This window comes from Rhinichthys klamathensis, unplaced genomic scaffold (assembly GCF_029890125.1).
Source record: "Rhinichthys klamathensis goyatoka isolate OS25496 unplaced genomic scaffold, OSU_Roscu_1.1 h1tg000323l_1, whole genome shotgun sequence".
Classification (NCBI taxonomy): Eukaryota; Metazoa; Chordata; class Actinopteri; order Cypriniformes; family Leuciscidae; genus Rhinichthys; species Rhinichthys klamathensis.
This window is the reverse complement of record NW_026606839.1, coordinates 2,036,542-2,062,733: the sequence shown is the minus strand read 5'-3', so window position 1 is coordinate 2,062,733 and position 26,192 is coordinate 2,036,542. Positions and strand designations below refer to the sequence as shown.

The following is a 26,192-nucleotide window of genomic DNA, read 5'->3' as shown; positions in this document are numbered from 1 at the left end:
CATCCCGCGCGCGCGCCGCTGGAGAGCCTGATGTCATCTTCAAACACATCTTTATATCAGCATGAGTTAGATTCATCACTTCACCCACTCGAGACAGACTTTTAACGCGTTTTATTTGTACAAAAGGGAGTCGTTAACTGGAAGTGTCCTCCACCTCGTGTCCGCCGGGACTCATGCAGGACGCATGGAGGATCCAGAGTAAGGGTGCTCGAAGGATGCCGTCCTGTCCCGGATCCAGGACATCTGACATCCTTCACTTCTGAGAGCGATGGCTTCTGAGGTTGTGTGTGGTCTGATCTTCAGAGTGCTGTTGCCGGTGTGTCTGGCGGCAGGTGAGTGTGTGTGTGTGTGTCTCCATCAACAGCTGAGTTCACTGTTCAGTGCGGAGTTACGCTGCAGGTGCGGGGATGTAACGTGCGAGATTATCAGTTAAAGGAAGTTAATAGAGGTTTGCATGTGCAGAAAGAAACACTGCACATCAGTAGTGTTAGTATATTTGCTATTCCTTAATGGTTCCATTTATAAACTCATAAAATCACATACTAATATACTCAATGTAAAAATGATATGATCAATAAGTCATGGCAACATATGTTTTTAGATTACTTTTACTCGGTAAACTAAACTAGCAATAGCAATTTCAACTTTTTTAATAGGTTACTCGATTTTTAAGTCAGTTTAATATAATTTAAGTTGAAATGTCTTGTAAAAACAGTTTGATTACTTACTTTGGCAGCAACTGAACTTAAGTTGAAAAGTTGGCCTTTTTTAGTTCTTTCCACTTTTGGTAGAAATAATTTTTGTAAAATGTTGCGGTACCACTCTGTTGATCTTAATCACCAAGTAAATGTTAAATTAATTAATTAATATATATATATATTTATTTATTTGAGCCCATGCTAGTACAAAAAAAGTGTCTAAGAAAAGCACATTGAGAGACTGGGGCTAGTTGTCACGCTTTTATATAGTGAATACTTCTCAGGGTTTATTTTTTTTCTGTGAATGAACATAAAATACTTTTTTAACAACATACTGTATCTGCATTTAAAATCTATTGTTGGCTATTTAAGGGGTTTTCTGTAAACAGTAATACAGTTATAAATCACAAAACAATTAATGAAAGGGGTTTAATCATTGTTAATGGCTCATAAATTGTAATTGAGTTGATAAAATTGCAGTTTTTGAGGATGTAAATCTCAATTTGTCTTTATTTATGGAAGTGTTTGAACCCAACATACAAAGCTACTGTTAGTGAAAACAGTTTGGACTCAAAACGTAGTTAGTTATTGAAATATAGACCCTATGACAACTTATGTGCAATTCCATGTTCCTAATGCATTATTTTATTTCAGTAGATAAAGATTAGGTAGATTATTAACATAACATAAAATAATATGATATAAGATTTTGGCTCTGAGTAGAGAAATGCCAAATAAAACATTTTACAACTGTTACAATAATGAACTAATTCTCTGGTTGCTCCATAAAGTCTTTTAATAACATGCGTCCATTTTGTTTTAATAGAGCAATGCGATTTTTGTCAGACAGCTTTATGCCTGAACTCTCTCTTAATGTCATCTAATGTGAAACATACCAGGCTGAACATTTATTAATCCATCTAATGAATCACTATTAGACTTGTTCTATATGTTCCTGTGATTTTACTCAGTGTGTGTGTGTTATTGTTCTGTGCTGTTTCTGTTGTCATAGATTATTGACAGAGTAATACACTGAAACCCTCAGACACCATTGACTTTTAAATTAAACATATGGAATGTTTCTTTGTTTTATTAATTATTTTTAGTGATCATTATTTAGACATTTTCACATTTCCCCCACTCATTTTATTATTAATTTTTTGACGCCTGCTCTGAAATGTCCCACATATCAAATCATTCCTGTCTGTATGTTCTTGACAGAGGAGACTCGTGCATAGATTGTTATTGAAAATGCAATTTTTAATAAACATTTACTTTTTAACAGGGAACTAAATGCTAATATATATATATATATATATATATATATACTTAATATCTTAAATAATTTTGCTTCTCAAGTAAATGTATCTTATAGTAAATTAATAAAAAAATTGTAAATGGAATTTTATTTGTACTGGAAAACAAGACAAAAATACTGAGCAAGAGAATTTTTTTTTTTTTTTTTTTTTTTTACACACTCTAAAAAATGCAGGGTTGTTTTAACCCAAATTTGGGTCAAATATGAACAAACCCAACTGTTGGGTTAAAAATCTAATTAAAAAAATGTAACCCAACGACTGGGTTTGTCCATATTTGACCGAAATTTGGGTTAAAACAACCCTGCATTTTTTAGAGTGCAGTGAAATAATCGTAATTTCATGAAGGGACAGTGTGTGTTGTGCTAGTTTTTGAAAACATGTTATTCAAATTATTAAAAACATCTTAATCATGAAGGTTTTATGCCTTTTGCTGATGTGTTTTCTGCTGTTGGATTCACTGTTGGTACTTACGGTCGCTTTTACCATCATGATATTAATCTAGAAGCTTTACAGTGTGTTTAAGGGTCTTCATCAGATCTGTGGTTGCCCACAATTAATCCACATTCACATTTCCTCTTATTTATGTATAATTAGCCCTCAGAAATTCACACACACACACACACACACACACACACACATGCACACGCGGACACACACTCTTTCTCTCAGTCGGATTCTTCCTATAGGTATAGATAAGATCCACTCTATAAGATGGTAATGTATCTCTTGACAGCCTAAGTATTTCGTTCTTTTTTCTTCCAAACGCGATTGCCAAGCCGTGGAGCATCTCCATTAATCGGTGGAAAGTCGTTTTAACTGCATGAATTAATAATGTGGCATCAGAGCGGAGAAGAATCGGCTGCCCATTATCGTAAACACCTTTAATATTTGATGATTTTATTTTTTCGCTTGAAGTAGTACTAAGCAAAGGTCATCCGCTGGATACATAAGAGAGGACGGACAGGAACAATAAATGCTCGTGTTCAGACGTCAGCATAACATCTCTCAGATCAAGAGATCTTTCAGTCACTTTTTTATTCTTTTTTTCCCCTTTTTTTTAAATAGAGGTCACGATTCTGAATAGACAACTAAACAAAGCTGTATATTTAAAAAGTACATGTAATTAATTTGAATAGTTTTTTAAAAACTCTTGATTGAATTATTCACTCTCAGACAAAAAGGTACAAAAGCTGTCACTGGGATGGGGTACCCTTCAAAAAACTTATATGTATCATTTAGGTATCATTTATGTACACTTTTGGTACCAATATTTATACCTTTAAGTTACTTAAATGCACTCTTTAGGTAGAAAGGTGGACCTTTTGAAAGGGAACCGCCTCAGTGACAGATTTTGTACCTTTTTTTTCTGAGAGTATTTAATGACTCACTCATAAGGACTTCACTTGTTTCATTACTGGATGAATCAGTGTTTTTGAATGAATATTGAATGAATGATTCAATGACTCACTCATAAAGACTTCACTTGTTTCATTATAAATCTTCGTTTTTGAATGTATATTGAATGAATGATTCAATGACTTGCTCATAAGGACTTCTTGTTGTTTTATTACTGGATAAATCTGCATTTTTTAATCAATTTTGAATGAATGATTCAACTACTCGCTCATAAAGATTTCACTTGTTTCATTACTGGATGAATCAGTGTTTTTGAATGAATATTGAATGAATGATTCAACTACTCGCTCATAAAGACTTCACTTGTTTCATTACTGGATGAATCAGTGTTTTTGAATGAATATTGAATGAATGATTCAATGACTCACTCATAAAGACTTCACTTGTTTCATTACTGGATGAATCAGTGTTTTTGAATGAATATTGAATGAATGATTCAATGACTCACTTATAAACACTTCACTTGTTTCATTACTGGATAAATCAGTGTTTTTGAATGAATATTGAATGAATGATTCAACTACTCGCTCATAAAGACTTCACTTGTTTCATTACTGGATGAATCAGTGTTTTTGAATGAATATTGAATAAATGATTCAATGACTCACTCATAAAGACTTCACTTGTTTCATTACTGGATGAATCAGTGTTTTTGAATGAATATTGAATGAATGATTCAATGACTCACTTATAAACACTTCACTTGTTTCATTACTGGATGAATCTGTGTTTTTGAATGAATATTGAATGAATGATTCAACTACTCGCTCATAAAGACTTCACTTGTTTCATTACTGGATGAATCATTGTTTTTGAATGAATATTGAATGAATGATTCAATGACTCACTCATAAAGACTTCACTTGTTTGATTACTAGATTAATCTGCGTTTTTGAATGAATTTTGAATGACTGATTCAATGACTCACTCAAAGACTTCACTTGTTTCATTACTGGATGAATCTGTGTTTTTGAATGAATATTGAATGAATGATTCAATGACTCACTCATAAAGACTTCACTTGTTTGATTACTAGATTAATCTGCGTTTTTGAATGAATTTTGAATGACTGATTCAATGACTCACTCAAAGACTTCACTTGTTTCATTACTGGATGAATCAGTGTTTTTGAATGAATATTGAATGAATGATTCAACTACTCGCTCATAAAAGACATCACTTGTTTCATTATAAATCTTCGTTTTCGAATGTATATTGAATGAATGATTCAATGACTTGCTCATAAGGACTTCTTGTTGTTTTATTACTGGATAAATCTGCATTTTTTAATCAATTTTGGAATGAATGATTCAACTACTCGCTCATAAAGATTTCACTTGTTTCATTACTGGATGAATCAGTGTTTTTGAATTAATATTGAATGAATGATTCAATGACTCACTGTTACGTTCCTCCAGATGGTAAATCCAGGGGGAGGAGGAGCAACAATATTTGAAAATAAACCAGGGCAAAAGAGGACAGGAAGTCAGATTAAGGTGCAAACTAAAAAGTGTATTTATTACAATATTTAGCAAAGAAAAACCAATACAAAACTACTCACTCAGAAGAAGACAGCGAGCAAACAAAGTAAAGCAACAATTGACACAGACTACATAACTGAGGAAACAAGGTTCAACACTAAATGAACCACTCAACAGTCCCCTCTTCACTGAGGAGGTTAAAGAGGAAACCAGACACTATTCTGGACTCACAAAATAACTAAGTCAAGGTTCCACACACTGGTTGACTGGGCTGTCTCTAGTCTGCTGGGCTGGCCGGTTGGCGGTGGACTGCTCACGGGTGTTCTCTGTCTGCAGTGTGAGAATCAAGCCTTCTTATCCTCCAGTCACTGAGTGTTAATTAGGCACACCTGCTGCCACTCACTCAATCAGTTCATCAGGCACACCTGCTGCCACTCACTCACGCAGCTAAGACCCTGGGTAAGAGAGAGAGAGAGAGAGAGAGAGAGAGAGAGAGAGAGAGAGAGAGAGAGAGAGAGAGAGAGAGAGAGAGAGAGAGAGAGAGAGAGAGAGAGAGAGAGAGAGAGAGAGAGAGAGAGAGAGAGAGAGAGAGAGAGAGAGAGAGAGAGAGAGAGAGAGAGAGAGAGAGAGAGAGAGAGAGAGAGAGAGAGAGAGAGAGAGAGAGAGAGAGAGAGAGAGAGAGAGAGAGAGAAAACAAAGAACAAAAAGAACACACCCCAAACCAAACTCGTAACACCCCCTCCCTTAAGACCAAAACCATGGGTTTTGTTAACAGAAACTACCATCATTAAAACATACACCGTATATTATAATAATTGCCCTAACACAGTTATATTCAGCAATGATGTATCACTTGTGTTCTACTGATAACAAGTTAAGATAAATCTCACCCACGAGACAGAGCGTCGGCCAGGACGTTTTCCGACCCCTTCTTGTGTTTGATGTTAAGCTGAAAACCCTGGACCATGAGAGCCCAACGCATCAGCCGCTGGTTGTGGTTGTACATCTGATTCAGGAAAACTAGAGGATTGTGATCAGTGTACACAGTCACAGGAGATGGGCTGGAACACACATATACCTCAAAGTGCTGTAATGCGAGTAACATGGCCAGCGTCTCTTTCTCAATGGTGGAGTAGTTCAGTTGGTGGCGCTTGAACTTCGTTGAGAAGTATGAAACAGGATGATGCACACCATCTTCTCCAACCTGTAACAAGACAGCTCCAGCTCCAGTACCACTAGCATCCACTTCTAACTGGAACGGAAGAGCAAAGTTAGGCGCAGCCAGTACAGGAGCACTGCACAACAAGGACTTAGCAGCGGTAAAGGCATAATCACATTCACTTGTCCATACAAATGGTACCACTGAGCTACAGAGCTTAGTAAGGGGAGCCACTACCACTGAGAAGTTCTTACAAAAACATCTGTAGTATCCTGTCATGCCCAAGAAACGTCGGAGCTCTCGTCTGGTCGTAGGAACTGGATAAGTCAATATTGCAGCCACCTTGGCCTTTTCTGTGCACCAATGAGTCCTTCACGTGTCAACGGCAGTGGTACTTCAGGAGTGGCAAGAATCTCTGGCACTGTTTCACACACCTCTGTCGACTCTCCACTATCGATCAACCTGTCCTCAGAAAAAACAGAAGGGAACATGGAGTCAGACAGAGTTACCTTCTGATCTTTTTTTCGAGCTTGAGCTCTAGTCAACACGCTGACTGAGCACAGTTCTGGGTGCTTTTGAACCAACTCATCTGGCTCACTCTCAGAAATAGGTACATCAACAACTTCAGGATCAGGGTACACTTTACCTCCCGCAATGTCGTTACCCATGATGAAGTGTACTCCATCAACAGGAAAACATGATCTTACAGCTATAGGGAACCAACCAGAAACAAGCTTAGATTGAACGTGGATGCGATGAAGTGGGGCTGGCACATAACACATACCAATACCTCGGACAACTGTACTGACATTACAGGCTGACTTAGTATCTAAAGGCAAGACACCAGAAAGGATAAAGGACCGTGAACCACCAGTGTCACGTAGTATGGTGACCTGCTGCTGATCTTCAACCTGCCCTGTGAGTGATACAGAACCAGGAAGGATGAACGGTTTAAAACATTCATCTGGCTCTTGCAAAGAGGTAGGCTCACTTCCAGAAGTGACAGTTTTAATCAATCCCACTCCCTTCGGCGGCTTGGTAACTGAACCCTGCTGCTTTTGTTTCATAGTTATACAATCTGCTATGAGGTGACCAGTTTTATGACAGAAAAAACACAGTCTATCTGTTTTAGCACTTGAAGTAGAGTTAGTTAAACCAACTCGGGGTACCTGTCTATCACTAGACTTCTTGCTAGCACTAAAATATGGTGGAGAGACAGAGGAAGAGATCGGTTTACTGAAGACACCCTTATGTGTCAAAGCAAACTCATCAGCTAGCATCGCTGCTTGCTGTAGGGTAGCCACTTTCTGTTCGTTCAAGTAAACAACGATCCTCTCAGACACACAGTTCTTGAACTCTTCCAACAATACCAACTCACGTAAGGAAGAAAAGTCTTCAGCTTTGCAAGCCGCACACCAGCGATCAAATAAAGTTACCTTTTCCCTAGCGAAGTCTGCGTATGTCTGGCTGACAGCTTTACTGAGACCCCTGAACCGCTGTCTATACGCTTCAGGCACTAGCTCATAGACCCGCAAAACTGCGCTTTTAACTTTATCAAAGCACAAACTGTCTTCCACTGAAAGTGCAGCACAAGCCTCCTGAGCCTTGCCAGTCAACTTGCACTGAAGCAAAATGGCCCAAACTTCCTTTGGCCAACGAAGAGCTACTGCGATTCGCTCAAACGCGCTAAAATAACCTTCTACTTCTGATTCTCTGAATGCCGGCACCAGTGCTATGTTTTTACTCACATCAAAAGTAGTGTTGGATGACGACCGAGTCTCAGGGGGAACTGATCTCTGCACGACAGCATTAGCCTGTAGCTCAAGCTCACGCATCTTGAGAGCCGTTTCCGCCTCCAATCGTTTCAACTCTAACTCTCTACGCAGCTGGAACTCACGCTCCCGCTCCTCCTTGTCCAACTGTAAACGAGCTAATCGAACTTTCAGTCGGGCGTCATCTTGTGGCGAGGAAGAGGACTCTACAGAGTGTGGTACAAAACGAGGCAAAGTAAAATGTTGCCGTTCAACCTCACCCTGCTTCACTTTGGGTGTAACAACCTCAGCCTGCTTCACTTTGGGCGTGACAACATCAGCCTGCTCTGACTTGTCGGTTACCTCTACATGACCATCTGAGGAGGTCTCACCTACAACCAAGCTAAGAACTCCCCTCTGCACTAATCCACTCACCACAGCATCCTTCAGTTCTCTTTTCACTAGAGTACTACCAACAGGAATACTAAAATGTTTAGCAACAAAATATAAATCAACTTTCCGACACAAGTCAAGCTGATTTAATGTGGGCTTCGCTAAAAACTCCTCCCGATTAAAGACAGCCATGCTAGCCACCCACTAGCACCGCTATTACCACACTAGCCACTAAGCTAAATCACATGCAAACGTAACACACACCCTTACAATACTCACCATCCAGCGCTTTGTGCAACACCACAACTTCCCCAGATCCTGCCTATCAATTCTTTACCTAGTCTGTCTTCTGGAGCGTGCCGGGCTCGAGGCGACTTTAAAGGCAACAACTTCGGTGGCCGAAACCCCGAAACGCCTACCCCCGCCAGGGAATTAATCCCAACCCAGGATTACTCCGAACATAAAAAAGGCAAAATAACAAATGGTGACCGAAGGAAGAACTGTCACAGTTCAGCTGGACACCTCTAGTCTAAACTAGGGAAGTTAGATAAGTGTTCACAACCCTGGACAATGACCACCACACATTACAAACTAGCACAACAAATCTGATTTCCAGTCTCTTATTTATCCCGGACGAGCCCCCAAATTGTTACGTTCCTCCAGATGGTAAATCCAGGGGGAGGAGGAGCAACAATATTTGAAAATAAACCAGGGCAAAAGAGGACAGGAAGTCAGATTAAGGTGCAAACTAAAAAGTGTATTTATTACAATATTTAGCAAAGAAAAACCAATACAAAACTACTCACTCAGAAGAAGACAGCGAGCAAACAAAGTAAAGCAACAATTGACACAGACTACATAACTGAGGAAACAAGGTTCAACACTAAATGAACCACTCAACAGTCCCCTCTTCACTGAGGAGGTTAAAGAGGAAACCAGACACTATTCTGGACTCACAAAATAACTAAGTCAAGGTTCCACACACTGGTTGACTGGGCTGTCTCTAGTCTGCTGGGCTGGCCGGTTGGCGGTGGACTGCTCACGGGTGTTCTCTGTCTGCAGTGTGAGAATCAAGCCTTCTTATCCTCCAGTCACTGAGTGTTAATTAGGCACACCTGCTGCCACTCACTCAATCAGTTCATCAGGCACACCTGCTGCCACTCACTCACGCAGCTAAGACCCTGGGTAAGAGAGAGAGATAGAGAGAGAGAGAGAGAGAGAGAGAGAGAGAGAGAGAGAGAGAGAGAGAGAGAGAGAGAGAGAGAGAAAAACAAAGAACAAAAAGAACACACCCCAAACCAAACTCGTAACACTCACTCATAAAGACTTCACTTGTTTCATTACTGGATGAATCAGTGTTTTTGAATGAATATTGAATGAATGATTCAACTACTCGCTCATAAAGACTTCACTTGTTTCATTACTGGATGAATCAGTGTTTTTGAATGAATATTGAATGAATGATTCAATGACTCACTTGTAAAGACTTCACTTGTTTCATTACTAGATTAATCTGCGTTTTTGAATGAATATTGAATGAATGATTCAATGACTCACTCAAAGACATCACTTGTTTCATTACTGGATGCAGGGACGTGCACAGGAATTTTGTGGGGCAGTTGCTCTGACCTGAAAAAAGGGCACTACCCCCAAAACTCACGGGCTATATGAAGGAATATATTCAGTTGAATTTTGCCCATACAAATTGCCTTATCTGATCGTGTTTATGTCCAAACGACGCAATGCCTCATATTATGGTCTTATTATTATTTATTAAGATTGCAAACGTCAAAGATGACAGGTTTATGATATACAACTTTGTAAACAGTATACAAAATGTATTAACAATATGTTAAATGTCACCAAAATACACATGAGAAAAAGAGTTCCTCATATTATTGTTTATTGTTTTTTAATTATTATTATTATTATTATTTTTTAAATAAATAATCTGGATTGAATTGACAGATGGGGAAAAACTCGCTTCTAATAAAAATAAAAATAAACGCTTAGATTTCGGAAAAAATACAATCCTTTTTAACCTTTTGGCTTCCCGTACATTAAATTGTGCTTTTTGCTAATCTGGGCAACTACGCATGATTTGTAATATGATTGCGTAAAGGGAACAGGAATACAGGTAGGGAATAGAATCGACTGCTAAACCCAGTGCCGATCCTGACCTCCTCCTCGGGCCCTAAGCCTAATTCTGCTAAGGGGCCTCTACCTGACCTGTGATGTCGTGAGCTATGTAAACCATTTGCCATTGCCACAGTCACAACTGACACTTCAGTGCTCTCAATACAATCCTCCCTCCTTTAAACAAAACAGTCAAAGAATAAGTACAACAATATAGAACAGAATGAGGTTCAAACAAACAATATTTGTTGAATAGAGTATTTTCTATAGAATGTTAAGATAATAAGTGAATATTATTAAGTAAGTGAATATTAACGTAAAATAAGAAGAAAATAATAAATTATAACCCTGAGCTTTGGCTTTTGGGATTAACTTTGGTTCTTTCTACAGCCTGGGCATTTTCGGCATCAGTATGATTTTTTAATTTTCAGTTGAAGCAATTCTTGATTTATGGTTATTATTTACTGAGGGATGTGCATCCATATTGACCAGTATGTCCAGCTAATCAACATTTTAAATTCAATATAGCCTATAAATCAATAGTCAATCAATGTCAAATTGTCAATACATTGCTTTCTATCTTGCATAATTAGTGCAGTTGTTTAGAGTTTTTAACTACACTGAGACTAGATAATCAGTGTCTTGTTTTATAATGTGTACTTTGATTGGGAGTGGCATCATTCACGTGCATGTATTGTACAGTATGTCTGGTCTCCACATATTTCTGCTTGAAAAATGCGAGTTTAATTTCGTGCACGCGCATATTAACGCATGATAACACACGCGACGCGGTTATGTTTTCCGAGCTGCAGTAAACAAACACCGTTGCACTTTGTCGTTTATCAAAAACAAACGTAATAAATAATTGTATTTTACTCTCACTTTTGTCAGCCACAAAGTGATGCAAGAGATGCACTGCCTGCCCAGCTAGGTTAGCAAGACCGAAAAACATCAAACTTTGCTGACATCAAACTTAGAGAGGAGAGAACACAAGTTTACCTGATTGTTGTTCCCGCAATTCACTCTCATGTTTTTTTTCTTCTTCCTCTTTTCGTGACCAGAAGGATAGTTTCGCTTCATTTTGTCGTGGATGTTGTAGCTACACATTTGACGGCGCGCTATGACTATGACACGAGATGGAGGCGTGGCCTTAAGTAATTTGCGTGGCCCTACGCCGGTCGCGTGCAGCGTTTGCCCTTCATACTGACTTTCACTTTCGGTGCCCGAATGGAAGTGAATGAGGCTTTGCGATTTTTTTTAAAATCTAGGCCTACGTGAAATTCTGCATCCATTGTACGATTTAATTTTTTTCTCGGAAGGGCAACTTGAGTGAGAAGGGCATATGGGCAGTTGCCCGGGCAACCTGAGCAACCCCCCTGTGCACGTCCCTGACTGGATGAATCAGTGTTTTTGAATGAATATTGAATGAATGATTCAATGACTCACTCATAAACACTTCACTTGTTTCATTACTGGATAAATCTGCGTTTTTGAATGAATGTTGAATGACTCGCTCATAAGGACTCACTTGTTTCATTACTGGATAAATCAGCATTTTTGAACAAATCTCTTGAATGAAAAATTCAATGACAAATCTTTATTTTTTTCTAACAGTCACTTGTCGCCACCTACTGGTTTAACGATGTAACTAAGGATACATTCTTTATTTGAAGCGTCACGTTTTAAAAGGCGATTTACTCTATTTTGATCGCTATATATCAGTGTGTATAGCTATAAACTTCATCCATCCATCCATCCATCCAATTAATTGTGAAATTTACTCGAAGTGTCTGAGGGAAAATTCTACACACATTTTTTTCGATACTCAAAATACATATTTTGTTTGTTTTTATGAACTGAGGAACAGGTTGAATCCTATTGAAGGGTCTTTTCTAAAGGTCTTCGATCAGAAGTGTGTAAAAGTGTAGTAGTTCTCCTGCTGTCACTCTGAGCTCTTCTGAAAAGGCTTTCAGTTCTCCAGAAACATCAATTATTCCTGAGATGGATCATGGTTTGAACGCGGTCAGTGTGGCTTTGCTACTAAAGGAATTACATGACCGAGGCGTTGTGAAGGAATTAAGATGGGATTTAGATTTAGCCACATTTTCATTATCATCTCAAGTTAACTGTCCATGACAGAACATCATGTTAAAAAGAAAATATCTGATTAGATGTGTTTGTGCAGTGCTGTATGTGATGCATTAGTGCAAAGAAAGGAAGGAAATATTGTCAAAAATACAGTATTTGATGCATTTTCATATTTTGCCCTGGCTTCTTGTTCACATTTTTTTGAGTGTTTGAGCGCTGTGGCCTCAGGTGACGCGGCCCGGTGTGTTTTCTGTGCGCTGCTGCTGGTTTTATTAACAGGATGAATGTCTGTGCTGTAATCTATCAGACTGCGTTTAATGGCCTCCATCTCTGTGTTTAGTGGTCCTGCACTTATCTCGCTCTCGCACCGGTGTGTCTGCTGTCCGCATCAACCAACGGCACAGCACTTTTCTGTCAAATGCTCAATATTTTTACAGACTCCAAATTATATTATCTCTGTTGCACATAGTTGATAGTTAATTAATCTTATACATTACTATATATTGGCTACTGTGCATCACACAAAATTGTGTATATATACGTATGTGTGTGTGTGTGTGTGTGTGTGTGTGTGTGTGTGTGTGTGTGTGTGTGCGCAATGCATATATAATGAAATATATGTATATTTCTAATCAAATATTTTTAATTAGAATTTTTAATTTATTATTTATTTTAAAATTTTTTTTACAACGGAGTTGTTTGTGTGTGTGTGCAATGCATATATAATGAAAAATATGTATAGTTCTAATCAAACATTTTTAATTAGAATTTCTAATTTCTAATTTATTTAAATATTTTTTTACAACAGGGTTGTTGTGTGTGTGCGTGTGTGTGTGTGTATAAGATATTATATGATAGTATTTATGTATTTTAATATATCTATTTTAACAATAGCGTTGGCTGTACAGGGTTCTTGAGTTAATATTGAAAAAAGGTTCTTACATTTTTGGTTCTTCATTTCAGTGTTTAAATATTAAAGGTCATTGTGTTTAGTTTTTAAATAATGACTGTGTTCAATTTTTTTCTATTCACACATGCTTTTGACAAATGCTTTTATCCAGAATGAATTGCATTGAATTCAAGGTTGTATTATTCAAGTGCAATTTTGTTCAAACATGTGAAAAATATAGTTTAAATACAGTTTTATTGATTTATTTTTGGTTTGTAATATATGTAAATAATATGTTCCCATAAGTATTGCATAATATATAGTACTTAAACACTCGTTAATGGAATCATTAAGGGTCTGGAATCGTTAAATCGGAGGCAGAATCATTAAATTCCTTACAATAACTATATCCATAATTGGCACAAACTGGAGTCTTTTCAGAGCCTTTTATTTGATGTGAACATAAACTGTTTGTGTTTTTACTGGATTTTAGTTTTCTTTTTAATATCACCTTTCCATATTGTTCTTAAGTTTGCCAGTGTGGTTCAATATTTACGACTCTTGTTAGTGATAATAGCGGAGGAAAATCCCTGAGCTCCTGATATCTGCACTTTTATTCTCATTCCTGCTTTTTCTGTCACAAATGGGTTTTAGCAGGGAATAGAGATATTGGATATTTACCAATCCTAAACAATATAATTAGTATTTTGGCTGTTTTGACATTTGTAAGTGATGTAATGGTATATTCTTGTTGTATTTGGACATTTCCAGAGAATAGGATGTATTTGCTGTCAGGTTGAGGTCTTCTGCTGTGAAATATATGTGTGTAATATTCCCAGTATCTGCTCATAAAATGGCAAACATGCGAGATTAACAACAAGTCGAGCTGAAGAGGAGGTTAAAATCAAGCCGTGGAAAGAAAGAATCAGGAAAGTTTGGAAAACTCTTGGATAAAGGCCTGTAAACGAGACCGTATTCTCACGGGCATTTCACTCTTTATATTAAAACATAAAATGTTAATAATACAGTATATGTCAAGTCAAATCTATTTGTATAGCACTTTCAATATACAGGTTGTTTTAAAGCAGCTTTACAGAAAATCATGGTGTTTATGTATTTATATGTACTTTAAGTCATGGCAGATCCAAAATGATGCAAACCTGAAGTTATACTTTGAAAACCGATTGAAAAAAAATTAATCCTAAAATCAGATTTATTGATCTTATTGATTTATTGGTCTGTCGTTCCATCCATTCATCGTTCTGTCTATCTATCTATTGTTCTGTCACGCTATTCTATCTGTCTGTTTATCTATCTATCGTTCTATCCATTCATCCATCATTCTATCCATCATTCTATCCATTCATCCATCATTCTATCCATTCATCCATCGTTCTGTCTGTCTGTCTGTCTGTCTGTCTGTCTGTCTGTCTGTCTATCTATCTATCTATCTATCTATCTATCTATCTATCTATCTATCTATCTATCTATCTATCTATCTATCTGTCTGTCTGTCTGTCTGTCTGTCTGTCTGTCTGTCTGTCTGTCTGTCTGTCTGTCTGTCTGTCTGTCTGTCTATCTATCTATCTATCTATCTATCTATCTATCTATCTATCTATCTATCTATCTATCTATCTATCTATCTATCTATCTATCTATCTATCTGTCTGTCTGTCTGTCTGTCTGTCTGTCTGTCTGTCTGTCTGTCTGTCTGTCTGTCTGTCTGTCTGTCTGTCTGTCTGTCTGTCTGTCTGTTCATTCATCCATCGTTCTGTCTGTCGTTCTATCCATTCATCCATCTGTCTGTCTATCTGTCTGTCTGTCTGTCTGTCTATCTATCTATCTATCTATCTATCTATCTATCTATCTATCTATCTATCTATCTATCTATCTATCTATCTATCTATCTATCTATCTATCTGTCTGTCTGTCTGTCTGTCTGTCTGTCTGTCTGTCTGTCTGTCTGTCTGTTCATTCATCCATCGTTCTGTCTGTCGTTCTATCCATTCATCCATCTGTCTGTCTATCTGTCTGTCTGTCTGTCTGTCTGTCTGTCTGTCTGTCTGTCTGTCTGTCTGTCTGTCTGTCTGTCTGTCTGTCTATCTATCTATCTATCTATCTATCTATCTATCTATCTATCTATCTATCTATCTATCTATCTATCTATCTATCTATCTATCTATCTATCTATCTATCTATCTATCTATCTATCTATCTATCTATCTATCTATCTATCTATCGTTCTGTCTATCTTTCTGTCTGTCCATCCATCTATTCTATATATGAACATATTCTCATCTATGTGAGGATCATTTATAAATGTATAATACAGTATGTGTGTTTTTTTTTTACTCTATATTACTCTAATACAGTTTTTCTCAGTCGCTTTGGTGCATTTCTCACATCACTATTTACATTTGCACAACAGTTAATCCAGTTCTCAAAACAATTAGTACAAACTACAAAACCTAGTTGATAACCTGCAAAAGCGTGTCACTTGCTCAAAATGGATAGCTCATTCCTCAAAAGCAAGTATTCATGTCAATGAAAGTGTCAATGTCATCAAGATGAAAAGTCCTGACACCATTGTTTATGAACAAGATAGTCAAATGGCTTTGTCATGTTTTCATTATGACAGTTTACTCTGTAAATGTTTTGCAATGCAAAAAAGTCAGATCTTGGTGGCACTACCTGAAAATGCTCAAGACAGCTCTATATACTATTTGCACAGCCATTTTAAAGCTACAGTAAAGTTACACATTACTGTATTTAGTGAGGGAACTGAGTACAAGACACTGAATATGTATGTTTCACATTTTTACTGCATATGCTCTTTGCAATTCTAATTTGTTCACAGCATTGTGCAAAAGAAAAAATACACCCTTATTTACAACAAACATAAACTCCCTTTGGGTCGAGCTGTGCACAACTGTAAACAATATTGCAGTACATATTGGAACTGAACATACAACATACATAGTACTGTAAATCATTCATGCACATCCATACGTTCATCTCTGCTGGCCACATAAGTTCACCTGAGAGAAACTGTTCAATTTAGGAGACATTTTCATGAAAGAAAAAATAAATATATATATTTTTTTATTTGCTTGACAGATTTTGACAACTAGTTCAACGTTTTTGTATGTGATGACTCAAGCAATGATATGAGCACTATTCGTTTTATATGGAATGACTATTCAGCATTCACAAGTATAGTTAATTTTGACTAACACGACATAAGCAAATGATAATGTTATAAAAGAGCAGAGAGTTGTATGAAAGCAATTGATGCATGTCCAAAAGCATTTGCAATTTGTTGGAAGGAATGAGAAATTGTTACTATGATGTGCACAAATGACTAAATGCTGTGGAGGTTGAACTAACTGTTGTGCAAATGTAAATAGTGATGTGAGAAATGCACCAAAGCGACTGAGAAAAACTGTAATATGTGTTTTTGTGTCTTCTCTCCACAGCATGTCTGTTCAGGTACAATGTACTGTCCTTCATCTACCTCCTCTACCTCCTCCTCATCCCTCTCTTCCCAGAACCCTCCAGCATCACCATGCAAGGTAAGAAGCTTCGCCACACCGACACTAACTCTTCCCTAAGTGTCACGATCCCAAGCACATCCGTCTTCTCCTGAATCCGGCTTTAGTGCCTCATGCAGAGGATCTAATGGAGCAGAAGCGTTAACACAACATGCACTGAAAGGACTACAGCGCTGTAGATCACGAGTCGCGTGTGTGTTCAGACGGAAGAACTTCATGCGAATCCAGATTTAGGGTGTACGGAAGGATCACACTGAATAATTGAGAAGAACATTATGGTAAATCTGTGTTAATCCACTGAGACGAGGACGATTTAAGTCTCAGAGAAACTGATCGCTGGGATTTTTAAAATCCCATAATAGAGTCTGTTGAGGCCAATATAAAAGAGAAACATTAACTCGGTTTGAATCGTGTAATCCTAAACACTTTTGTTATCTCACTCCCTTAAATATGAAATAATGTGCATTAGTGAAATGTCACAATTGGGGTTGAACAGAAAGTGCAGGGTCGATTTTTATGCATAAAGTATGTTAGAAACAAATCAACATGGTTAAAATAATACTTTGAATTTAGTTATAGTCACCTACTGGTCAAACGTTTGAGATCTGTAGCTACATTTTGAAACATATTTTTCACATTTTTGAAAGTCTCTTTTTATGCTCACCAAGGCTTCATTTATTTGATCAAAAATACTGTAAAATAGTAAAATATTATTACGATTTAAAATAACTGTTTTCTATGTGAATATATTGTAAAGTGTAATTTATTCCTGTGATCAAAGCTGCATTTTCAGCATCATTACTCCAGTCTTCAGTGTCACATGATCCTTCAGAAATCACTCTAATATGATGATTTGCTGCTCATGAATCATTTATGATTATTATCAATGTTGAAAACAGCTGTGCCTGATACCTTTTTTCAGGATTTTTGATAAGTTGTATAAAGATATTGGTATAAAGTTCAAAAGAACAGCATTTATTTGAAACAGAAATCTTTGTAATTACTGTCACGTTTGATCAATTTCATTACTTGCTTAATAAAAGTATGAATTGCTTTCAAAAAGAAGACCAAACCTTTGAACAGTAAGGGTGGTTTACTTTAAATATAATGTAATGTACATTAGAGTCAGGACAGTGTTTTTATGGTCCACTTCTGCTCTGTTCACGGAGGTGTGTTCGGATGCATGTTTGCCGATTGTTAATTATGTATAAGAGAAGGTTTTCATGGAATAAGAGGAAGAGGACAGGACACTTTAAGTGGTCTACTCGCACTCATCAATAGTTCAGCAGACCTGTGCTCATATAAGAGGAATGCATGCTGGGCTTCACACACTTTCATCAGGACTTAATGGGCTGTGGGAATATGCAAATGTTGGAAATATTAAAAAACACAATAATATGGGATGCTGTTACGGCTGTTAACATGAGATTTTTGATTATGCGATTGGAAAATAGAAATGCCTGCAGGTTTCTGTGGAAAAAGTGGTGCATGCAAACCCAGATTCACACACGCACTTCTGTATCTTTGCTTTGTTTACGACAGACAAAACATTTCAGAGGCTTTGAATGAACGACTCTGTTCCTATGATAAAATAAATTGATAGTCTTTATAGAATTGAGTTCACTTTTGCATCCTGGTCACGTTTCAGTTCAAATTTTAAGCACATTTTAGGTCTAAACTATGTCTGGAAAATTATACTTAAAAAGGTATTATGTGTGTGTGTGTGTGTGTGCGTGTGTGTGTACTAGGGCTGTAGTCAACCAAAGAAATCCTTAGTCGACCAAAGTCCTGTCCTGCGCAACGATCAGTCGACTAAAAAAAAAAAAAAAAAGATGCGATGTTTTGCATTTTGATTGAACATTTATTAAACAATTGTCATAGAGCATTTATAAAACAATGACGAAAAAACATAAATAATACATAAAACTATAATAATAATACAATTCTTTGAAAATTAAGTGATTTTTTTAACTGCAAAGTGAGGAGCTCTGTCCTAGGTCTATAGTGACAGTCACAATTGCGCACCTGACCACACCACACGCTACAAAACATATAACTGCTAAAACTGCCAAATAATGCAAAATCCTAATAAAACCCTTCGGGGTACCCTGACGTGCACCTCTCCAAAAATGTAACAACGCGTCAATTCTACGCGTACCGCAAGCGCTGTGATTGGCCTGCTAGAACCGCTCAATGAAAATCAATGAACATTTCTTTATATTGGTAAAAAAAAATGCAACCTGGTCGACCAATGAGAATGTCAGTCGACCAAGACGGCATCGACCGATTAGTCGACCAAACGACTAAAGTTGACAGCCCTAGTGTGTACACTGTAAAAAAAAAATATTGTTAGTTTAACTCAAAAAAGTAAGTTACCTGGTTGCCTTAAAATGTTGAGTTTGTTGAAATAAAAAAATTGAGTTAACGCAATGATGGAGATTCAACAACAGAAACTCAAAATATTATGTTATCTGAACCATATTAAATATCTAAGTTGATTTGACAAAAGAAAAGTTGTAACAAATCATGAAAATATATTTTTTTACAGTGTATATTTCTATTTTAAATAAATACTGTTCTTTTTTGTAAACTTTTATTCATCAAAGAATCCTGAAAAAAGTATCACAGGTTATAAAATATATAAAAAAATAAAAATCAGCACAACTGTTTCCAACATTGATTAAAAACAAATCATCATCATTAGAGTGATTTCTGAAGGATCACGTGACACTGAAGACTGGAGTAATGATGCTGAAAATTCAGCTTTGATCACAGGAATAAATTATAATTTAAAGTATATTAAAATCGAAAACGGTTATTTTAAATTGTAATAATATATTACTGTTTTTCTCTGTATTTTTGATGAATAAAAATAAATGTATATAGTCCCATAGAGGTGTATATATACGTATATACACTCACCGGCCACTTTATTAGGTACACCTGTCCAACTGCTCGTTAACACTTAATTTCTAAGCAGCCAATCACATGGCGGCAACTCAGTGCATTTAGGCATGTAGACATGGTCAAGACAATCTCCTGCAGTTCAAACCGAGCATCAGTATGGGGAAGAAAGGTGATTTGAGTGACTTTGAACGTGGCATGATTGTTGGTGCCAGAAGGGCTGGTCTGAGTATTTCAGAAACTGCTAATCTACTGGGATTTTCACGCACAACCATCTCTAGGGTTTACAGAGAATGGTCCGAAAAAGAAAAAACATCCAGTGAGCGGCAGTTCTGTGGGCGGAAATGCCTTGTTGATGCCAGAGCTCAGAGGAGAATGGCCAGACTGGTTCGAGCTGATAGAAGGGCAACAGTGACTGAAATAACCACTCGTTACAACCGAGGTATGCAGCAAAGCATTTGTGAAGCCACAACACGCACAACCTTGAGGCGGATGGGCTACAACAGCAGAAGACTCCACCGGGTACCACTCATCTCCACTACAAATAGGAAAAAGAGGCTACAATTTGCAAGAGCTCACCAAAATTGAACAGTTGAAGACTGGAAAAATGTTGCCTGGTCTGATGAGTCTCGATTTCTGTTGAGACATTCAGATGTTAGAGTCAGAATTTGGCGTAAACAGAATGAGAACATGGAACCATCATGCCTTGTTACCACTGTGCAGGCTGGTGGTGGTGGTGTAATGGTGTGGGGGATGTTTTCCTGGCACACTTTAGGCCCCTTAGTGCCAATTGGGCATCGTTTAAATGCCACGGCCTACCTGAGCATTGTTTCTGACCATGTCCATCCCTTTATGGCCACCATGTACCCATCCTCTGATGGCTACTTCCACCATGTCACAAAGCTCTAATCATTTCAAATTGGTTTCTTGAACATGACAATGAGTTCACTGTACTAAAATGGCCTCCACAGTCACCAGATCTCAACCCAATAGAGCATCTTTGGGATGTGGTGGAACGGGAGATTCGCATCATGGATGTGCAGCCGACAAATCTGCGGCAACTGTGTGATGCCATCATGTCAATATGGACCAAACTCCCTGAGGAATGCTTCCAGCACCTTGTTGAATCTATGCCACGAAGAATTGAGGCAGTTCTGAAGGCAAAAGGGGGTCCAACCCGTTACTAGCATGGGGTACCTAATAAAGTGGCCGGTGAGTGTATATAATTTAACTATTAAATCTTTATATGATTCAAGGAATATTTCTACTCAAAATCCACTGATTTATTAAGGTTGAAAATGTTTATGTTAGTCAGTGGAGAAGAATTCGAAGCGTTGTCAGTTCTGATCTATGATGTGTGAAGCTGTGAGATGTTGGCTGTGTGTTTCTGTAATGTTATCTAAACACTGAGGTGAAGCGATGTCTTCTGTCTGGTTCTGTCAAGCGTGGAACCTTCCAGTTATTGAGAATATAGATAAGAATATAGATAAGGGAGATAAAGTGACTTTTTATGTCGTATTTCTCTTGGCTTGATTCATCTTTGTCTGACACTATCCAGTGTGTGTGTATTTGAGGTCCCACACTTTTCCGGTACGTGACTAAAATAAAGTTTACCTTTTATTTTCCTTCCATGTAGTTTTAACATTAGGCAGGTGTTATTTAAGCTTTCTCTGTGTGCATTCGCTAGCTACGGAAGCCCTGAACCGCAACAAAACAATAAAAAATAAAAATCTGATTAAAGATTAAAGTCGAAACATTTGGAGATAAGTCGAAACATTTCGAGATTAAAGTCGTAACATTTTGAGATTAAAGTCGAAACATTTGGAGATTAAAGTCGAAACATTTCGAGATTAAAGCCGAAACATTTGGAGATTAAAGTCGAAACATTTGGAGATTAAAGTCGTAACATTTTGAGATTAAAGTCGAAACATTTCGAGATTAAAGCCGAAACATTTCGAGATTAAAGTCGTAACATTTCGAGATTAAAGTCGTAACATTTCGAGATTATAGTCGAAACATTTCGAGCTTAAAGCCGAAACATTTTGAGATTAAAGCCGAAACATTTCGAGATTAAAGTCGTAACATTTCGAGATTAAAGTCGTAACATTTGGAGATTAAAGCCGAAACATTTGGAGATTAAAGCCGAAACATTTCGAGATTAAAGTCGTAACATTTCGAGATTAAAGTCGTAACATTTCGAGATTAAAGTCGTAACATTTCGAGATTAAAGTCGAAACATTTCGAGATTAAAGTCGAAACATTTCGAGATTAAAGCCGAAACATTTCGAGATTAAAGTCGTAACATTTCGAGATTAAAGTCGTAACATTTCGAGATTAAAGCCGAAACATTTCGAGATTAAAGCCGAAACATTTCGAGATTAAAGCCGAAACATTTCGAGATTAAAGTCGTAACATTTCGAGATTAAAGTCGTAACATTTCGAGATTAAAGCCGAAACATTTCGAGATTAAAGCCGAAACATTTCGAGATTAAAGTCGTAACATTTCGAGATTAAAGTCGAAACATTTCGAGATTAAAGTCGAAACATTTCGAGATTAAAGCCGAAACATTTCGAGATTAAAGCCGAAACATTTCGAGATTAAAGCCGAAACATTTCGAGATTAAAGCCGAAACATTTCGAGATTAAAGCCGAAACATTTCGAGATTAAAGCCGAAACATTTCGAGATTAAAGCCGAAACATTTCGAGATTAAAGCCGAAACATTTCGAGATTAAAGCCGAAACATTTTGAGATTAAAGTCGAAACATTTCGAGATTAAAGTCGAAACATTACGATAATACAGTCTTCCATAGAAGTGTGTGCATAACAGTGCGCGTCCACTGGCTCAGAGCGTGCGTGTGTGTGTGTAAAGAAATGCACTTGTGAAGTCGAACTGCCATGGATCAACACAAAATAGTAGCTTTTTACTTTTATCTGGGCTTTCAACAAAATTCTACACAGGTGCAAATCTACCAACAAGAATTAGCATGGCGTTATAGACGAGCGCACCGACTCCGCCGGAGTATCACAATGGTCTACACTTTATGTGCCAGTGTTTTTGAGGTGTTTTCGTGCTCGTCTAGGCAACACTATCTGGGTCGAGAACACAACAGTAACCGTTCTGTCTCCCTCTTCACCGTAAATACGTTCTGGATACATTTTAAGTGCGTCATTCTGTATCCAATCATTTGGCCAGATCCCGTGATTTCCTCAGATTTAATAACCACTAATGGTGGTTGAGGAGAGATTCTCTGATATGATTGTAAAGCGCTTTGAGTGTAGACGTATGAAAGCGTTATATAAATGCCTCATTAATTCATTAATTCATTAATAAAGCTGGATATCTCCATCCAGTCTGAAAAGTGTTTTCCGGGTTGGTTTTCCTATAGGCTAAAGTCTATTCTGACGCAGTATATTTTATAACGTCCTATAATGGGAGCCTAATGCTGGTAGATTGGCACCTGTTGAATTTCCTTTTGTTGAAACAAAGCACACACACACACACACAGTGTGAAACACTCGCTATGCACCATTATGAATACCTGTGTGTGCGGCAATGTGAAACAATGGCAAGCACACGCAACTTCTACGGAAGACTGTATTCTCATACTCTCGAAATGTTTCGACTTTAATCTCGAAATGTTTCGACTTTAATCTCGAAATGTTTCGACTTTAATCTTGAAATGCTAGATTTTTTTTTTTTTTTTTTTTGTGGTTCAGGGCTTCCGTAGCTATCTTATCCGGTACAATATATTTATTATTTACACATTTGACATATGCTTTTAGCAAGTTACACTGCATTGAAGCTTTACATTTAGTTAGTAGTTCCTTAGGAATCGAGCCAATAACCTTGATTTTTCTATTTGTCAAAATACTCTTGAAGGAGATTCTGAGACATCAGAAAATTTTGCCCACAAAATTAAAGGGTTAGATCACCCAAAAATTTTAAATGTTCCCATATTTTTACTCACACTCAAGCCATCCTAGGTTTATATGACTTTCTTCTTTCAGAGTTATATTAAAAAATATCCTGGCTCTTCCCAGCTTTAATGAATGGTACCTTAGATTTTGAAGTCCAAAAAAATGCATCCATCCATTATAAAAATAATCCATACGGCCCCAGTGGGGTTAATAAAGGCCTTCTGAAGCAAAGCCATGCGTTTTTGTAAGAAAAATATCCATATTTATAACTTTATAAACAATAATCACTGGCTTCTGGTAACATCCGTACGCGAGTCTAGTTCCGACGGAAGAGTGACCTTTGACCCTGCGCTTTTGGCCATATACATATCAGCATCTGCACCAAATTGCATATTTATCCTCAGTTTGGGCCTCTGAATAAAACTGAGCTGTGTTTATCCTCCATATTCTCACTATATCACACTATATGAGCCATAAAAACCTGATGCATCAAATAATATATACATCTGCAACGCAACCCCCCTGTTCAGTTTTAATTAGCTTTTATAAACTCTACCTTATCAGTTCAACCCTTTCTGTTCAGTTAGGACATTTAGTAGCTTTTATAAACTTGCCTTAGAAAAAAACATTTCTTGTGTGCATCTTAAGACAAAACAATGGCACTGACATATTTTAAGATATGTACATTTATATATATATATATATATATATATCATTTATTATATATAGTAAAATATATTTTATAACAAAAAAAAAATTTTCATGCATTTTTTATTTCAATTTATAGTTATATGAATATATAATTACATATTTTATTATAGTTTAGTTTATATATATATATGCTACCGGTAATATTTTATTTTATTATAGTTTAGTATATATATATATATATATATATATATATATATATATTAGGGCTGTCAAATGATTAATCGTGATTAATCACATCCAAAATAAAAGTTTTTTTTTACATAATATATGTGGGTGCACTGTGTATAATTATTTTATATATATATATATAAATACACACACATGCATGTATATTTAAGAAAAAAATATTATTTATATATAAAATATTTATATTTATATATAATATAAATTATATATAAATCTATATACAGTATATACATGAAAATATTTCTTAAATATATACAAGCATGTGTGTGTATTTATATATAAAATAATTATACACAGTGCACCCACATATATTATGTAAAAAAAACTTTTATTTTGGATGTGATTAATCACGATTAATCATTTGACAGCCCTAATATATATATATATATATATACACTCACCGGCCACTTTATTAGGTACACCTGTCCAACTGCTCGTTAACACTTAATTTCTAAGCAGCCAATCACATGGCGGCAACTCAGTGCATTTAGGCATGTAGACATGGTCAAGACAATCTCCTGCAGTTCAAACCGAGCATCAGTATGGGGAAGAAAGTTGATTTGAGTGACTTTGAACGTGGCATGATTGTTGGTGCCAGAAGGGCTGGTCTGAGTATTTCAGAAACTGCTAATCTACTGGGATTTTCACGCACAACCATCTCTAGGGTTTACAGAGAATGGTCCGAAAAAGAAAAAACATCCAGTGAGCGGCAGTTCTGTGGTCGGAAATGCCTTGTTGATGCCAGAGGTCAGAGGAGAATGGCCAGACTGGTTCGAGCTGATAGAAGGGCAACAGTGACTGAAATAACCACTCGTTACAACCGAGGTATGCAGCAAAGCATTTGTGAAGCCACAACACGCACAACCTTGAGGCGGATGGGCTACAACAGCAGAAGACTCCACCGGGTACCACTCATTTCCACTACAAATAGGAAAAAGAGGCTACAATTTGCAAGAGCTCACCAAAATTGAACAGTTGAAGACTGGAAAAATGTTGCCTGGTCTGATGAGTCTCGATTTCTGTTGAGACATTCAGATGTTAGAGTCAGAATTTGGCGTAAACAGAATGAGAACATGGAACCATCATGCCTTGTTACCACTGTGCAGGCTGGTGGTGGTGGTGTAATGGTGTGGGGGATGTTTTCCTGGCACACTTTAGGCCCCTTAGTGCCAATTGGGCATCGTTTAAATGCCACGGCCTACCTGAGCATTGTTTCTGACCATTGTCCATCCCTTTATGGCCACCATGTACCCATCCTCTGATGGCTACTTCCACCATGTCACAAAGCTCTAATCATTTCAAATTGGTTTCTTGAACATGACAATGAGTTCACTGTACTAAAATGGCCTCCACAGTCACCAGATCTCAACCCAATAGAGCATCTTTGGGATGTGGTGGAACGGGAGATTCGCATCATGGATGTGCAGCCGACAAATCTGCGGCAACTGTGTGATGCCATCATGTCAATATGGACCAAACTCCCTGAGGAATGCTTCCAGCACCTTGTTGAATCTATGCCACGAAGAATTGAGGCAGTTCTGAAGGCAAAAGGGGGTCCAACCCGTTACTAGCATGGGGTACCTAATAAAG

At 37.2% G+C, this 26,192-nt stretch overlaps 1 protein-coding gene across 4 annotated transcripts in view; it reads left to right on the top strand.

Moving 5' to 3' along the window:
* The first annotated feature begins 47 nt into the window (after positions 1-47).
* Positions 48-26,192, top strand: part of LOC130105607 (piezo-type mechanosensitive ion channel component 2) — a 144,666-nt gene continuing 118,521 nt past the window's right edge. For all 4 annotated transcript variants that reach the window (XM_056271671.1, XM_056271672.1, XM_056271669.1 and 1 more), the window contains exons 1-2: positions 48-332; positions 16,807-16,902. In XM_056271671.1, coding sequence (XP_056127646.1) covers positions 269-332; positions 16,807-16,902 — 160 coding nt within the window. In that variant the 5' untranslated portion in view covers positions 48-268. The remainder of the gene's footprint in view (positions 333-16,806; positions 16,903-26,192) is intronic.